At 31.9% G+C, this 15,048-nt stretch overlaps 1 protein-coding gene across 1 annotated transcript in view; it reads right to left on the bottom strand.

Moving 5' to 3' along the window:
* Positions 1 to 7,880, bottom strand: part of LOC114324956 (potassium voltage-gated channel protein eag) — a 198,331-nt gene extending 190,451 nt beyond the window's left edge. The window contains exon 1 of the mRNA XM_028272911.2: positions 7,485 to 7,880. Coding sequence (XP_028128712.2) covers positions 7,485 to 7,880 — 396 coding nt within the window. The remainder of the gene's footprint in view (positions 1 to 7,484) is intronic.
* Between the last annotated feature and the right edge of the window lie 7,168 nt (positions 7,881 to 15,048).

The raw sequence follows: 15,048 nt of genomic DNA, 5'->3' as shown, positions 1-15,048 counted from the left end.
AACTTAGAGAAAAAAAGTTTATTATTTTTAATAATATGCAATTGTTTAAACAATATTTCACAAACAATAATAAAATTAGTTTGATTTTTGTGGAATTAAAATGTTAAAATACAACAAAATATAGAGTAAGAAAATAATATATGTATTAGATAAAGATTGGAAGAAATTTTGGTGGAAATCAACTTGTGTGAATCGAACACCGCTGTCCTGCGCGTAGCACCAAAAATTAATGTTTATTTAAAAAAATTTCTGACGCCGTGGTAATTAATCGATTTTAATTTTGCAAATTTCAAATGAAAGGTACAGTACACTTCTATAAGCAAAAAAAATTCAACTTGCTATCTGCTTTATTTTCAGTCCTGCAACATTTTTAAAAAACGAATTTTTTTGCGAAAGCTGGATTGAAAAATTTATTTTGCAAAATCTATTAAACCGATCTTAATAAAATTTACAGTGTTGTTTCACTATATCATAAAGTTTTTCTGGGTAAAATATGAAGGTCCTAAGTGCAGCATAAATTGTAGGAAATTGAATTAGGCAACTTTTATGTTAGTACAACTTTTCTCAGAAATGAATAATTTTAAAGTTATAATCAAAAAACCAATTCCTTCATATTTTGACATTTTGATTATTTAAACAATGTTCCGAACCATTTTGAGTGGGAGGATAACTACAATATTATTATTTGAGTTATTTTCAAGCAATTTCTGCAAAAAAATTTGAGTCACCTCTCAACATCCATCTCAAAACAGATGCGCCCTGGACTATTTTGTAAAATATGAAACAGAACAAAATATGCACACCTACAGTGTAGAAAATCGTTAACGATGCTATCGACTATGCAAAGAATATGGCGACAACGAACCTCTGATAAAATATAGTTTGCAGTTTAGCTAGATATATGATTATTTCGTGCCTTTGTCTCTTGTACGGTGTACCGTATTATCACAAAAGCTGTTTAACCCGGTAAATAAAATTCTCAAATACAAAAAAATATATTTGTTTGTTTGAGGAAAAAACCACGAGAAAACATGTTGTTTGTTTTTTAACTATTTACCCAATAATGACAAAAAATGTCGTTTTATAGGTTATGTATACAGTAAGGACGTTTAGGTTGGAATACATTAATTTTCTCGAGAATGGGAGAATTTGGAGGTAAATCCCGAAACAGGTCGATTTTTATTTTTAAATTACGATTTTTTGGCATCTATATCATTCTGTAGTGACGTAATACATCTGAACGTGATGAGGTAATCGGTGATTTTTTTAAAATGAGAGTAGGGGTCGTGTAATTGCTCATTTGAAAGGTTATTTAATTCTCCATTCACTAATATAAACATCATCATAAGTAATTTTACAGGGTTTCAAAAATTTTTTTTTCTCGAATTAAATTAACTGACACAAAAAAAAGAATCCATTTAATTCAAAATACATTTTACTGCTGTCACAAAACAGAAAAAAATATTTATTGGACAATAAAATATTTTTTTCGCTTAAATTCAAGTTAAATCTGCTGGTCACCTGCCTCTTGGCAGTTTGAACATTTAATTTAACAACAGGCAATATTTACTTTTCAAATAAACTTTTTTTTGTTTTCTGACAGCAGTAAAATGTATTTTTAATTAATAAATTAATAAATTACATACATTCTTCTTTTTTATTAATTAATTTAATTCAAAAATATTTTTCTTGCACACCCTCTATAAATAATTGTGTTAATGTTTACACTACTGAACAGAGACTTAAATAACCTTTTAAATGAGCTATCACACGACCCCTATTCCTATTTAAAAAAATCATCAATTAAGTCATGACGCTCAGATGGATGTCGTCACTAGTAAAATATATAGGTAAGTCAAAAAATCGTAATTTAAAAATAAAAATCGACCTGTTTCGGGATTTATCTTGAAAATCACCCATTCTCGAGAAAATGAATTTATTCCACCCTAAACGTTGTCATTGTATAAACTTTTAAGAAAAAAAAATTAAGCAAACTATTTTTGACCTGGAAGTCGAAACGTAATTTCTTTCGAATCAAAAAAGTAACTTCTTTCCCCAAAGACTTTCGTAGCATTAACCAACTTAAAAGCACTCATCTCACAAATACCTATCCCAGCCTAATAATGGGATTTTTCAAGAGCCTCAACCCATATGCAGCCACATTGGGACTCAACAAGTTTTATGCCAAACATGGAATAATCGAAAATACAACAACCACAGAAAATTTATGCATCCTAAATTAGGATGACCGATGAGATTTATGAGGATAAACCAAAATAATAAGGAAACACAGACCCCTATTACGACGGAATACAGAATGTCAACTAAAAATCAAGCAATATGAAAAAAATATTTTAAAAAAATAAAAAAAAAACATATTTAACTAATAAAATTTTACTGAGATCTATAACCTACCACCTACTATAACCTATAACCTACTACTATAACCACTTTAGACAAATCTTACCAAAAGCATTTATTTTTGGGGCTATTTTTTTTATTCTTGGAACGATTTTTTTACTTTTGGAACCAATTTGATTATCTACGTAGGTGACTTAACCTGGCATTGGTCGCTATATTAGATTTCCTCTTGCAATTTTATAATATTGCACACAACTTTTTCCCTGGTAAATTACACATCCTGTTGTTCCTTCTATTCTCGTAATTATAAATCCTCTACAATCGAATATACACTATACACGTCTGCTCAGATGGTGGTTCAGTTGACTTACATAGTATGGCCCGATTGTTAAGTCAGTGCGCTTCACGTGAGATATTGCCTCATTGCGACCACCATATTATTTTTCATTATTGTATAGCAATTTTCTATGTATATTGTAGCATTATTTTATTTTGTATTTGCAACATGAATTATCAAAGATAATATTAAAACTTACCCTGTTGTGGGACAATAAAATAAAGGTACTAGTACAAATTTAAAATTTACATATTATTGAAATATTAAAATTAATATTATTTCTGCATTTTTAGATTAAAATGTACAAGCCCATAAACAGGTACATTGTGTAAAGCTAATCAAAACTTTTATGTCAGAGCGGTTTAATATTGTGTGCTTATTACTTAGTTACGAACCACATAATAGTACCTATACCCCAGGCTGTGGGTGAAAAGTAGGTCGATTTCAGGATATAATTCAGGAATTTTTGAAACCTATCAGGTGTTGTAAAGGACGATGCCAGGAATAACTTCTACTAAAATGTAACCAAAAATATTGTGCGCTTTTTTTTATATTGCGATTTTCATTTGTTAAATTTGCAATTTTTTAAGATTTTTAATTTTGCAGCTTAGGATATTGATTTTAGAGAAAAACTTTTTAATATAAAGTTGTCGTAAATTAAAAAACCTACAATTTGAGCTATGGTAAGTTTAATTTCGTTTATTAGTTATTGCAAAACAGCCTGCGAAAGGTCCAAAATGGCCGTTTTTTACAATTGCATTATTTATTGTACAAATCATTTTTTATATTTTTTAAAGCTTTAAAATAAAGATCTTTCAATTCGAAACATAAAAAAAAGTTGTAAAGCCAGATTAAGGAATTTGTTGTTTATATATTATAAATTGTTTATTCCAAGAGGTCAAATGTCGAAGGCTATAACTTTTTGAAAAAAAAATCGTAGAGAGTTGGTGAAACATCCAATCTCCTTCTCAAGAGTTATGTTTTTATATTCTGATGTAAATAAATGCGTAAAACATTTTAAACCTCTCATTTTTGGGTTTGAAAATAAGGGGGCAAATTTCGTTATAAACATTAGAGCTGAAGCGGCCCTGTACATCCTATAAGTTTTTAACTTACAGATTATTGTTGCTGAAGACGAAACTAAGATTTATAAAAAAATAAAAAATTTCTACGACCTACTGAAGCCGAGATAATTTTTGGGTTTGAAAATAAGGGGGCAAATTTCGTTATAAACATTTAGAGCTGAAGCGTCCTGTACATCCTATGAGTTTCTAACTTATAGATTAAAGTTGCTGAAGACGAAACGAAGATTTATAAAAAAATAAAAATTTATTACAACCAACTGAAGCCGAGATAATTGTTTTTTTTTTCTTAAATCGTAGTGCCTTTATTTATAACAATTAAGAAAGTATTTTACAGTCATTAACTAAAGAAAGACTTATATTATCTTAAAATAAAAATTATTATAAAATATAATAACCTTTAATTATTAAAAATTATTTTTAAAATCGGTGCTTTTGCGAGCGGCCGAATTTTGCAAATCGCCCGGCTCTCTTCAAATCCGCGCGCTCGGAAAATGTTTACGTAACTTGTATTAAATTTTGACAGAAAACAATTTAACAATATTACCATTATAATATACAGTCTGTTTACCACTGTATTTGTTTTTCTTGATAAACTTTTATATATGAAATCTCATTTCTGAAAAATATTATTACAAAAATGATACATATAATAATATATAAAATATATAAGTATATATTTTACTTTTTCGTTAAAAAATTAGAAAATTAGAGAAAATTAAAATTATAGTTATATATTTCATATATGTATATGTATGAGATTTTACATATAAAAGTTTATCAAGAAAAACAAATACAGTGGTAAACAGACTGTATATTATAATGGTAATATTAATAAATTGTTTTCTGTCAAAATTTAATAAAAGTTACGTAAAAATTTTCCGAGCCCGCGGATTCGAAGCGAGCTGGGATGATTTGCAAAATTCGGCCGCTCGCAAAAGCACCGATTTTAAAAATAATTTTTAATGATTAAATGTAATTATATTTTATAATAATTTTTATTTTCAGATAACATAAGTCTTTCTTTAGTCAATGACTGTAAAATAATTTCTTAATTGTTATAAATAAAGGCACTACGATTTAAGAAAAAAAAAAAACAATTATCTCGGCTTCAGTGGGTTGTAGAAAATTTTTATTTTTTTATAAATCTTCGTTTCGTTTTCAGCAACTTTAATCTGTAAGTTAAAAACTCATAGGATGCACAGGGTCGCTTCAGCTCTAAATGTTTATAACGAAATTTGCCCCCTTATTTTCAAACCCAAAAATTATCTCGGCTTCAGTTGGTCGTAGAAATTTTTAATTTTTTTATAAATCTTCGTTTTTTCTTCAGCAACAGTAATCTGTAAGTTAAAAACTCATAGGATGTACAGAGTCGCTTCAGCTCTAAATGTTTATAACGAAATTTGCCCCCTTATTTTCAAACCTAAAAATTAGAGGCTTAAGAATGTTTTACGCATTTATTTACATCAGAATATAAAAACATAACTCTTTAGAAGGAGATTGGATGTTTCACCAACTCTCTACGATTTTTTTTCAAAAAGTTATAGCCTTCGACAGTCGACCTCTTGGGATAAACAATTTATAATATCTAAGCAACAAATTCGTTAATCTGGCTTTACAACTTTTTTTTATGTTTGTAATTGAAAGATCTTTATTTTAAAGCTTTAACAAATATAAAAAATGATTTGTACAATAAATAATGCAATTGTAAAAAACGGCCAGTTTGGACCTTTCGCAGGCTGTTTTGCAATAACTAATAAACGAAATTAAACTTACCATAGCTCAAATTGTAGGTTTTTTAATTTACTACAACTTTATATTAAAAAGTTTTTCTCTAAAATCAATATCCTAAGCTGCAAAATTAAAAATCTTAAAAAATTGCAAATTTAACAAATGAAAATCGCAATATAAAAAAAGCGCACAATATTTTTGGTTACATTTTAGTAGAAGTTATTCCTGGTATCGTCCTTTACAACACGTGATAGGTTTCAAAAATTCCTGAATTATATCACGTTTTTTCACCCACAGCCTGTGGTACTATACTTTATTCCCGCGCGGGCAAAAAGAAATTATGTATTGCAATAGGAAAATACAAAAATCAAACATTTACGCATTTAGTATTATTTTCTGCCATCCATTATTGAAATTTAGCGTATTCCTTGTCGTACGTTTCTTTGGATTTTTTGGTAACAGATTCTCAGCCGCTTTTTTGGTTTTTTAACTATTTCTTTAGAAATATCGAATTTATCTTGCATTCTGAATTTTTTTGACAATATCACATAGAAAACTTTGTTTACATTAATAACAAATTGCTTACCAACATCACTTTCCTATCAACGGTACTAAATACCTGCTGCGATACACTATTACTACTAATTAATATAAAACCAAAATTAAAACTTTAATTGATGCAATGGACCGGTATGACAAATTTTTTTCGATTTTTATACTATAATATTATATCAATTATGATTTCACTACCTGTATCATAATGAACTTCATTATCAGAGAGATTTTCAGTTTGATACATAGTTTTAACCAATAGAATCGCGATATGACATTCTCGATGAAGGTGGTACATGCGCAGTGACCAATGGCGAGTCATATACATACGCTTTGATATTTTTCAATATGTAAACAAACTGACAAATTACTAAATTTGTTTGCGTTACAGAATTAATAAATTTAAATATATTTTTTGTTGTGAATGATCATCGAAAAAAGCGTGTATACAACTTACATTTAATTATCATTATGAAGCTCGTACTCTATACGAAAGTCGCCGCTAGGCGGCTCGTTTCATATCCCTCATACTCGCTTCATAATGACCATCATTAAATGCTCGTTGCATAATGTACTATTTCCGTCGACCGTCCATTTATGATCAATTTTAACACCCTCAAAATCATTGATTAATGACCCCTATTAATGAATGATATTCTATTAATGAACGATTTCATTATAGGCAACACAACATACATTGGTTGCATAAATTAATTAAACGCTCTGTGATTGGCAGTGGCCTGTGGTGTAGGCAACCAAACATATACCTTTTTATATTCCCACTAAAAAATTTTAAATCAAGTAGCCGCTGTCAGTACTATCTGTCATTGTATGCCATTATTTACTTTATTGTTTAAAATTCTGTATATTTGAAAAATCAAAAGATGATATATCTTTATTTCTGAAAAGAACGGTCGACGGAAAAGTTTTGTAACGAACTCGTGAATTAAAATGGCGATTTACAATCTCGAACATTAACGCGCTCGATCTGCTCACGCGTTAAAATATCTCAATTGTTAATCGCCCTTATTAATACATTTGTTGGTTAAATAACTATTATGCACCACGTGCATTATTTGATATTTATACCCTCAGGCGACATATAAACTCTCGGGCCAGTGGCCCTCGAGTTTATAAGCTTGTCGTTCTTAGGGTATCAACATCTATTTAATGTCCTTGATACATAAATTACTATATTAAGTTTAAAATCAATTTTGAAAATTTTATTTATGTGATATGTGAGTCGCCTTCGGCCCGTCACGAAAAATTCCTTCTAATCCCGTGAATATCAATTTCGAAACTGGTTACGTAATTTGGTACTCGTATTTATTTTTGTGCTTGGTAATTTTTTTTACTGTAGGTTATTTCTTTAATATCTAGATTTGCGTATATTTGAGTAAAATAAAATATAGTTTACTTACATCTTCGTCATGATCGAAGGCGTTGAAGACGTCGTACGGCAAACAACTTAATAAATCTATGATAAACCAACTCTTCAGATAATTCATTCTGATAACCTTCGGATCAGAAACAACCTCACCGCCTGGTCCAACGAAGGTCGTGTGAAAATTTAATACTATGTCGATAAAGAATATCACATCAACAATTGAGTCCACAACCAGAAGAGATACATCTTCCGATGTCTTGTTCTTAAAGGCTACGTTGTAAGGAACCATAATGGCCGTATAAAAAGTTAAACAAAGAATGATCCAATCCCAAATGGCCTTGAAAGCGCAGTAGTGAAGGAGAATGTGTGGAGGGGTCTTGGGAGCTTCTTGACGATACTGGGGCATTATATCGGCACTTAAACTCATCATCTGTAATAAAAAAATTTCAATTACATTGAATAAGTTAATAAATAAACGGACTTTTGAGATTTATGTCATTAGTAAATAATATAAAACTGTTGATTAACACGTCATTACACACATGCCCGGCAACTTGTTGAAAATCCAGAAATTTTTAAAATAATTATATTCTTCGTATAAAAGAAGAGTCGCGTATTCCTCCCCAAAATCATATACAGTAGACTCGTAGGTCAAACTAGTCTGTCTCTTGTCAAAATAAATCGTCTTTTTTGAGCATTTTGCTAACAGGCGTATTATAGCGTAGTGAGTTAATAGGCTATTGATTATGTTCATTTTATTGTTTCATATGGCCAATGGACCTCTAAATATGAAAAAGCCGTGGAGTGCTATCATTTAAAGAGGTGCGTTTTTGAGAAAGGGGTGAATTAGTCCCTAGGCACAGGGCGAATTAGGGTGAGCTATGCACTTTTGGTACCAACATATAAAGCAATTTTGTTTTTGCCCATTAACTTATTTTCACGGGGATAAATATAGGCATTGCTTTACAGAAAAAAACCTCCATGTCTCCTATACTTCGTCCAATTTACTTACCGTTGCACGTCATCCGCGTCATAGCTTGTAACATGATACCAACACGAAATACACCAACGGTAAGTAAATTGGACGAAGTATATTTAAAATTACGTTTGATAGAAGTGTCTAGGATTTATAATTTTCCAAATATGATTTTTCAAAGTTTACCGCTCACAGCATTTTTGGGCCATTCTCATAAATATTTCGCAAACATTGTTCTGTAACTTTTTTCTACACATATCTAGGTATATGCTGTGGTACATTTTGAAGGAGGAGAAGTCAATTACCATTAATAATTACACTTTTTTAAAAAAGAACTTTTGATAATAAATAAGTTTTTTTTTTATTTATGGGACCCAATATAAAATTATTTTGTTGTTTCAATTTCTATGTCACATAAAGAATTTTGTAATCGACTTTAAACTCATATAAATCAAAGAAAACTCCGATCCACTGCCTTATTAAATTAAAGCTCAGAACGCGCATATTTAACGCAAAAAAGGTCACAGCATAAAATCCACAGAAATTAACACTGCGCTAATATCTAAAATTGCTAGAGCTAATTACATGAAAATCTTAGACGAGGTGTTACCAAACATCAATGAAAATTTAAATATTGGGACCGTGCAAGTTCGCAAAAGCGACACCTGGTTTCATAGCTCAGCAACTTTTTTCGCACTTTTAATTGTATTGGCCAATTGCATTAGTCGTGGTTGCTGGATAATTGTCAAGACCACAGCCCAAAAAAGTTATAAGAAGAAAAATTAAGACTGAGGTTATGTTATTAAAGGGTAAACAATTGTATGTACCTTGTAAATAAAAATTAATTATTAATGCACTGATCATCTAATGCGTCATCTTTTGTATAAAGCCACGGCGATATAACGAGAACCAACACATTGGTGTGCTGCGACGATATCTCGAAACGATAGTTAATTCTGCATTATTTTATTAACGCAGCCGGCTGCGTTTTCTGTCGTTGTAATATTATGGTCTTTCAACCAATTATGGCATATATCAGATTTTTATTAACATAATCCTCCTCCTCAGTCGTTTCCTCATTGTTGAGTGTCGTGATTCCCTATAATACGAGCAACTATCTCTTTCCATCTGCTTCTGTCCTGAGCTTCCCTCATGGATTCAGGGAATGTTTTTCCACTGGCTTTCTGTACTTGATCCGTCCATCGAGTAGGTGAGCGACCTCTACTTCTGCGCCTTTCAACGTTTCCCGAAATTATAAGTCTCTCAAGATTATCATCACTCCTTCTTGCAATATGGCCGAAAAATTTTAAGACGGTGGAGACGCAAATAGAGGAAAGTCGAGTCTGAATATTAAGCTCTTGGAGGATTGAGTGATTTGTTCTGTGTTCCGTCCATGAGATCCGAAGTATTCTTATCCAGCACCACATTTCAAAGGCGTCAATCCTTTTTCTGTCGTCCGATTTCATTGTCCATGTTTCGGATCCGTAATTAAATATGGGAAAAATTAGGGCACGTACTAATCTTATTTTGGTGTTCTTCGATAAGGAGCGATCTTTCCAGATTTTCGATAATCTACTCATAGCGTTTTTGGCCATGCCTATTCTCCTACGTATTTCTGTTTCACAAGATCCTGTATTACTGATGTAGGATCCTAGATAATTGAACTCGTTAACCACTTCAAACTGGTCCAAGGCTCCTGTTGTCTGAAGTGAATTTGAATAATCTACTATCATAATTTTTGTTTTTTTTTTATTGATCTTGAGACCACATCTACTGCTTTCGGCTTCCACTAGCTGCAGCAGGCTGGACATTTCTTCTTCGGATGCAGTTATTAATGTTGTATCATCTGCATATCTGAGATTTGAGATCTTCTTTCCTGCGATAGAAATACCGCCATTCCATTTGTCGAGTGCTTTTCTCATTATATATTCCCCATAGAAATTAAAAAGACTTGGAGATAGAATACATCCTTGTCGGACTCCTCTACCTATTTTAAAAGGATCGGACTTATGGTTTTCAATACTTATTCTGGTTTCACTGTTCTCATATAGGCTTTTCACCAGAGCTGACAGATGATCAGGAACTCCCGTCTCATGTAGAACTTTTCACAAAACTATCCAGTTTACAGAGTCAAATGCGTCTTGATAATCCAGAAAGCAGATGATCATCGGAATTTTGAATTCTCGTGCTTTCTCAATGAGTTGTCGCATATTAAGAATTGGCTCCCTTGTGCCTTTATCCTTCACGAAGCCTGCCTGTTCTTGTGGTATTTGTCTATCCAGGTATGTCTACATGCGACACTTGATGATTCTCAACATAATTTTACTTGAGTGTTAAATTAGTGAAATGGTTCGGTAGTTACTACATTTTGTGGTTACGCCTTTCTTATGAATGGGAGTAAATAGTGCGGTACACCAATCACTGGGCCATTTGCCGATTCTCCATACATGATTGCACAGTCTCCACATTAATTGGAGACCATGTTCGCCCATGTTCTGTAAAAGTTCTGCCGTGATGTCATCGCAACCAGGTGATTTATTTCTTTTAAGGTGTTGTATGGCTTCATCGACTTCAGACTTTCAGACTAAAATAATAAGTGCTCTTAAATTAGTTGCAAACTCACACTAAACACAGTTACTCGAAATAACTAGTGTAGTTTACCTCTGAGGTCCAGATTTTAATTCCAAAAATTACACTAGTATAAAAAAGTACTTTTTATAATAACACGCTTGTTTAAAATGTAACAATGATGGCTTTTAATTAGGTTTAACAAAAATTAAAAAAAGGTATACGACAGGCAGGTTTCAAACTCAGGACCTCTCGATCTCCGGTCTAACGCTCTACCAATGAGCTACCATCTCTCGATATCATAACTTACGTTAAAATGAAATTCAAATGTCATACCTAGCATTAGTCAAATTTTTAAAATACCTAGTTTGAAATTAAAAAAAAATCCATTTATCCATACAATAGCAGATAATGGTCTTTCAACCAATTGTGGGATATATCAGATTATTATTAACATCTTAAGTGCTCTTAACTTTATTGCAAACACACGCTAAACACATTTACTCGAAATAGCATAGTGTAGTTTACCTCCGAGGTCCAGATTATAATTCCAAAAATTACACTATTATAAAAAAGTACTTTTTATATTATCACGGTTGTTTAAAATGGCATATATAATAATTAACTGATAAAATATGAATTTTAAGTTTTTTAACTTTTAATTATGTATTAAAAAATAAAAAAGATAAGCGACAGGAAGGTTTCGGAATCAGGACCTCTCGATCTCCGGTCTAACGCTCTACCACTGAGCTACGAGCTCTTGATGTCTTAACTAACGTTAAAATGGAATTCAAATGTTATAGCATTAGTCACATTTTTAAAATAGTTGTTTGACATTTAAAAAAAATCCATTTATCCATAAATTAGCAATTAAATATTGCATTGTTAGTCATCTCTGAGACATTCTGAAAATTTCAAGCAAGATAAGCGACAGGAAGGTTTCGGAATCAGGACCTCTCGATCTCCGGTCTAACGCTCTACCACTGAGCTACGAGCTCTTGATGTCTTAACTAACGTTAAAATGGAATTCAAATGTTATAGCATTAGTCACATTTTTAAAATAGTTGTTTGACATTTAAAAAAATCCATTTATCCATAAATTAGCAATTAAATATTGCATTGTTAGTCATCTCTGAGACATTCTGAAAATTTCAAGTACCTAGTTAGCCTAGAAGTATTTTTAAAATGGATTACAAAATTTGCGGAGTCCGTGACACCGACCAAGCCAAGTATATAAAAACGTTTTAAAATGGTCTACTGCTACTTAATTGTATAAGGTTTTACGACTACTTTTAAGCAAATTACGGTCTTTTAAAGTTTTATACTTTTAATGATTTTTGATATTTTTACGATTACTTTTAAAATTTCTTATTATAACTTTTTTTCTTGTTCATTTAGGTATATACATTGTGCGATAAAAAATAAAGCATATTTTCTTTACTTTAAAATGGAAAAACCTTATATAAAATCCATAAGGAAAAAGGACCCGGCACAAACCTTATGAAAAATAGGTCCCAGTGGATTTCGTTCATACTTTGGAAAAATACACTTTGAAGCATCATGAGAAAAAGTTATCATGGGCACAACCCAATCGTACGAAGGGTTTTCAAGATATAGAGGCCCAAACTCGGAAAATTATAAGATTTACGGGGTATTCCAATTCCGTGAGTTACTGGTTATTTGGCAATATGTAGAAGTTTGGATCAAGGAAAAGTACTAGTAGTCTATAATTTTTTCCTGGCTATCCAATGGCGACCTTTACTTTGGCCTTGACTTTCAACGGACGTCATCTTCTAGAGTTTCGAGGGTTTTCGGCATTCAATTGATATAAACAGATTACTCGTGGGTTTTTGGGAACGAATATGCCATCAGAATAGCCCTCCGGATGACGTGGTGGCCAGGGCCTCTGCAAGGGACGTCATCTTCTAGAGTTTCGATGGTTTTCGGCATTTAATTTATGCAAATGAATTACTGGAGAGTTTTTTGAGGTCGCTGTACACGAATATGCCACCAGATCCGACTCCCGGAGCACCTGATTGCCAAGGTCAATGAAAGGGGCTCCTGGGTCCTTTCGAGTTTCGAGGGTCTTTGGTACTACATTAATGCAAACGGATTAGTTATAGGTTTTTGGGGTTGCTGAACACGAATACGTGATCAGCACAGACACAGGAGCACCTGGTGCCTAACACAGGTTATCTTCTGGAGTTTCGGAGGAATCAAATGGATTACTCTTAGGTTTTTGGGGTTGCTGAACATGCATGTGCCTACGGCACAATGTGATCACGTATTCGTGTTCAGCAACCCCAAAAACCTATAATTAATCCGTTTGCATCAATGTAGTACCAAAGACCCTCGAAACTCCAGGAGCCTCTTTCATTGACCTTGGAAACCAGGTGCTTCGGGAGTCAGTTCTGGTGGCATATTCGTGTTTAGCGACCTCAAAAAACCCTCCAGTAATTCATTTGCATCAATTAAATGCCGAAAACCATCGAAACTCTAGAAGATGACGTCCGTTGAAGGTCGTGGTGAAAGTAAAGGTCGCCATTGGATAGCCTGAAAAAAATCCTAGACTACTAGTACTTTTCATTGATCCAAACTTCTACATGTTGCCAAATAACCAGTAACTCACGGAATTGGAATACCCCGTAAATCTTATAATTTTCCGAGTTTGGACCTCTATATCTTGAAAATCCTTCATACGATTGAGTTGTGCCCATGAGAACTTTTTATCAGGATGCTTCAATGTGTTTTTTCCCAAAGTATGAACGAAATCCACTGGGACCTATTTTCCATAAGGTTTGTGCGGGGTCCTTTCCTGTATGGTTCCTACTTACGCAGACATACTGTATAAGAGCTCAAAATTCTTGAATTTTCAAATTGTAATGCCATATTCGGATTCAGCATAATCAAAAACAAAATAGAATCATACGTTATCAAAATAAAATGATGAATTCAACGATATTTTTAAAATTATTTATACAAAAAAATTGTTATTGTTTAAACAATTAATAAACAATTAGCGGCTAAATATCTGAGTAGAACGTTTTACCTTAACATGTATATAAACTTACAAAACAGTTTTAGAAAAATTATAAAATAGTTTTCGTTTTCTATTGACTCCCCTAATTATGTTTTTCTTATAAACTTATTGAACAGTCTAGTAAATCATTAAACTGAATGAGCGGACGAAATACTTACCAAGCTGAAACGGTATAGGTAATAAGTTCGTTCTAGACAATTCATGGATAATGCACAGAAAAAACAGCTACCAAAACGAAGAATAAAGTTTGTTAATTCTATATTAAATAATCAGATACATACACTATGCACTAGTAACTTTGTAAAACAACCGAATCCAAACTAGTACCATGTAAACAAGAATACTTTAAGTATTCACAAGATTTTAGAAAATTCTAACATAAATAAAAATAGAACACCTTATACTGCGTATATTACTGTGATAACGGACTTTAATAGTCTTTAGTGGATTTTGATTATTAGAAAAAGTATAGAAATCAGCAGTTATCACTAAAATGAGATTAAAAATAGCATTTTCATAGGTACGTCGACCTTCTACGATAAAAGAATAAAAACTTCCGGTGTTACGCTTGTAAAAAATGTAAATAAATCACAGTATACTCCAATAAAAGTGCAATATCGGAATGAATGTTCTAATGTTGAAATTTTTAGTCTATAACTAAGTTTTATATTGAAAAAAGAAACATCGTGTCTTAGATTTTATTAAAATGTATAAAAGACATTAAAAACGTTCCTATTACAAAATAATTATATTGTAGGTTGCTTGCATGCTTTTGACTTCTTCACTAGTAGTTCTGGCTGGTTTATCTTCTGTATGGATCTCATTTTTAGATTCTGTTTTTCAATCTCTGCTTCACTATGGATTTGGTTATCATCTATATCACTTGTTGATTCAACATTAGGTGTTGATGTCAGGTTGTTCCTTTTAGCCTAGCCTAGCCTTGAAAAACCTATAGCCAATAAATTTTATTTTGGCTGGATGTTCTAAAAATATTAACGAATTACTGCTTTAATT

The sequence above is a fragment of the Diabrotica virgifera genome, chromosome 5 (genome assembly GCF_917563875.1).
Source record: "Diabrotica virgifera virgifera chromosome 5, PGI_DIABVI_V3a".
Taxonomy (NCBI): Eukaryota; Metazoa; Arthropoda; class Insecta; order Coleoptera; family Chrysomelidae; genus Diabrotica; species Diabrotica virgifera.
This window is presented reverse-complemented; position numbering and strand designations above follow the sequence as displayed.